Source organism: Sabethes cyaneus, chromosome 1, assembly GCF_943734655.1.
Source record: "Sabethes cyaneus chromosome 1, idSabCyanKW18_F2, whole genome shotgun sequence".
In the NCBI taxonomy this organism is placed as follows: Eukaryota; Metazoa; Arthropoda; class Insecta; order Diptera; family Culicidae; genus Sabethes; species Sabethes cyaneus.
This window is the reverse complement of record NC_071353.1, coordinates 145,821,742-145,825,012: the sequence shown is the minus strand read 5'-3', so window position 1 is coordinate 145,825,012 and position 3,271 is coordinate 145,821,742. Positions and strand designations below refer to the sequence as shown.

General features: G+C 40.7%; 1 protein-coding gene across 1 annotated transcript; it reads right to left on the bottom strand.

Annotated features, from left to right (window-relative positions):
• Positions 1–705: 705 nt before the first annotated feature.
• Positions 706–2,432, bottom strand: LOC128745236 (uncharacterized). The gene is made up of 3 exons (XM_053842267.1): positions 1,908–2,432; positions 1,478–1,841; positions 706–1,406 (listed from the first exon to the last, which is right to left on the bottom strand). Exons 1-3 carry the CDS (start codon positions 2,171–2,173, stop codon positions 927–929), a joined length of 1,110 nt encoding a protein of 369 aa, XP_053698242.1. The 5' UTR covers positions 2,174–2,432; the 3' UTR covers positions 706–926.
• Between the last annotated feature and the right edge of the window lie 839 nt (positions 2,433–3,271).

Here is a 3,271-nt window from a genome sequence, read left to right as displayed (position 1 = left end):
ACAGAAGCTAATCGCTTTCCTGTGTGTCCGGAACAGTCACAGAACGTGTCCGAGTATGACCAATGTGATTGTGGACACTATATATGATAACAAATGAACTATTTCGAACTAGTTTTGCAATTTCGAGTACCGACTTAGAGAAGTCACATGTTGTATTTTAGTTAAATTCAGAAACTGTTCCCCGAAGAGGTATCCGGAATATTCACGGATATGGTTAGATGCGACCAATGACGTCTCGAACACTTAATGTGACTACCAATAGTCAAGATTTGCAAATTCGTGTACTTATAGATGTCACATGATGGGGTTGTGTGTGTGTCACAGGTGCTTCTATGTTCAAGTTCCGGAACTTGTTCCCACTTCGAAACCGTACATCCTATCCAAATTCCCCTCTATAGTGTTCTTCCAGGTCATAAAATCTCACGTTTGGTAGTTGTTGCAGACGAATCGATCCAGGGATTTCCAAAAAACAGATGCTTATTGATAGGTTTCTACTACTGTGACTGTGAAAAGTCAGATGGGACTGTTATGCGTTTATGGGCAGGCATGTGACACAAGTCCTGCACAGTTCGCTCGTAAGAAGAGCCTAACATCACTGGAAAAAGCCACTACCCAACAATTGCAGGACAAATATTTACTTCCGCCAAGTTGACTGAGTTTGCAGTACCTCCATACAGCAAAAATGTCTTAATTTTGTCATATTGAAAAAAGTTTTATTTAGATCCTATCATTTTCTTATTTTTTTCAAAATAATTCTAAATTTGAAACATACCTGTCGGTGACTTCCACTTTTATTTGCACTAAAACTTTTGCCTGAATGTGACACTTCGATTCGGTCGGTCGTATTTTTTAAACTTTTCGTAAAAAACACGTTTTACACTTACAAACTATAATAAATCCAGCTCTTTAGAGCTGCGACATTACTTTCACAAGCTAGCCGGCAGACTACCGTCTTCGCTTGGATACGGAGATTCGGAATCGTTTGCATCCAGCAGATCCAGCAGCGTTCGATTCAGCTTCCGTTGGATGAAATTTGCCTGTCTTCGCGGAAGTTTCCTCAGCTCCGCTGCAACGTAATTGCCGAACACTTGATAACTGTCGTTTTCGTTGAGCTTTGCAATGGCGGCCTGCACACTGTCTATCGCAACGTACCGGCCTTCTTCGATCCGTTGGTTCGACTCGCTGCTAAGCAACATTCGTTCACCACTGCGCTCTATGGTAACCGGTCGGCGCTCGGCGCTTCGGTCTTTCGACTCACGAATCGTTTGTCTGCTGCGTTCCATGTCAACCGATAGCCGCTCGTCAAATCGCTCATTCGATTCGCTAGTCATTTGCCTACTGCGTTTTTCCGGACTTATTTTAACGTTTGTGTGAACATGAGCAGGTTCATCTTGTTGGCGCTTCTCCTGTTGCCGTCGAATTAATAATGATAAACTTAGTTAGAAAAAAATACCAAAATATATTCAACAAGACTAACCACTTTAACCGTTGAGCCTGGCTTTTGTCCATCTTCCGCCGTGGTAATAAACAGCATTGTCTGGTAGTGGTACCACGAAACCTCCGCTGGATCCAACTTCGCTTTTCCACGTTTGGCATGGTACGCTTTGAACTGTATTCGCAAATTGGTCCATTTTGCAGCCAACTCCGATGCTTGGTAGTATCCGTTGAAAGTGCTCTTTGCAATTTGGTGCCAAGTGTCGTTCCGCCGACTTCGGTTTCGATATTCTGCCACGGCTGGATTCCACAGCTGAACGTTGCTACGGACTGCTCTGATAAGCTTCGAAGTGTTGTCCCTGGACCATTCACCAGATACTTTGTTTCTTTTCTGGTTGTAAAGGGTTCTGTAAAAATTGTAACATTAATTTTTTTTTTCAAATGCTTCGGGCAAAGTTTAAAATGGTATTTACTTGGAACTGGAGGCTGCACCGTTGGCGGTTGCTTGCTGCAGTGGGTCCGCTTTTGTGTCATCGCCTCCATCAACGATGTCCATTGAGGCTTCTCCGTTTACCAATTCCATCATTATTGTCTCTTCCCCCCCACTGTACGGTTCACTTTCCACATCCATTGAATTTAGTCCTGTTGTCACTTTTGCCTTAACTGTACTTGATTCTTCTACTTTCGATGAAGTAGAATCTCTTGCTACGCTACGATTCCGCAGTACGTAGGAACTCATACGCAACAGATCAACAAATATTTCGATCGCTAAATTTCACAAAACAAGCGTGTCTAATTCATTCCTGGTGTCCGGTGATGGATGTTGTGGAGTTCTAATCTTCTAGACAGCAGCCAATAAAGTTTACTTACACAAACAGTCACGTTCTAATCGTCGAGCACTGCAAAATTCACGTAGCAAAAACACTTACAACATGTATTGAAATTTCTTAGTTCTGTCGATTATTAATTTCTTATTTGCCGACGGCGTTCGCGTTTGCTGGTTTGCTTTCGGATTCGCGTCATTTTTTGGTAAACATTACGGATGGGAGTTTTAAAGCTTATCGATAACATCGATAAGTCTTATAAAAAAACTACACTCTTAAATATTTTTACCTAAATTTGTTGGAATTACATACAAAGGATCTGAGTAGTTTTACACCCAAAAATTGATATTAATTTTGCAGTTGAAATCCGTAATAACCGGGGGGCGCCCATTTGGCATAAAGTCATTTTACGATTGTATAACAATTCTCCGAAAACTATTCCCCAGAAAATAAAACGCCGAAGCTTTTTTTCCTAGAAAACCAAACCCCAGAAAGCACCAATAACCATGCAGAAAACCATTGACCAGAAAGCATTAATTCCTACATACTTAATTCCAAAATAAAGTCTCGGTAAAGTAAAATACCGAACTACACAAAAATAGGTCTGTTTTTCCGTGATATCGGTAAACATTTCTCGTTTTACCGTAACTTGGAATATTATTTTACTGAGATATCGGAAATGAAGCTTATTTACCGAGATACTGCAATATTATTTGCCGAGAAGATCAGTAAAACAGTAAATCCCCGAGCTCAGTAAAATAAAGTGCCGAATCTAGGTACTTCAATATCGTTTTAACGAAATTTCGTTAAATACTACCGAAAAAAGCCCCAAACTGTTTTACCGAGATTTCGGAAAACAATGTCAAAAATTAACTGTGCGCGATCGACAGCAGTTTCGTTACCGGTGAAGTTAAAATTGTGAAAATTCTAACCGCGTATCGGCATCTCTTCAAAGAAATTTCGGATGGTAAATGGAATGTTTATGAATGTGTGCATGTATTAACTTAACGCAT

What these genes read in the sequence shown, in the direction of transcription:
- LOC128745236 (XM_053842267.1), bottom strand. Translation starts at nt 2,173, where the DNA reads ATGAGTTCCTACGTACTGCGGAATCGTAGCGTAGCAAGAGATTCTACT. An exon ending in GGTGCAGCCTCCAGTTCCAA is followed by an intron (nt 1,842 to 1,907) that starts GTAAATACCATT and finishes CAATTTTTACAG; the next exon opens with AACCCTTTACAACCAGAAAA. An exon ending in CAGGCTCAACGGTTAAAGTG is followed by an intron (nt 1,407 to 1,477) that starts GTTAGTCTTGTT and finishes CGACGGCAACAG; the next exon opens with GAGAAGCGCCAACAAGATGA.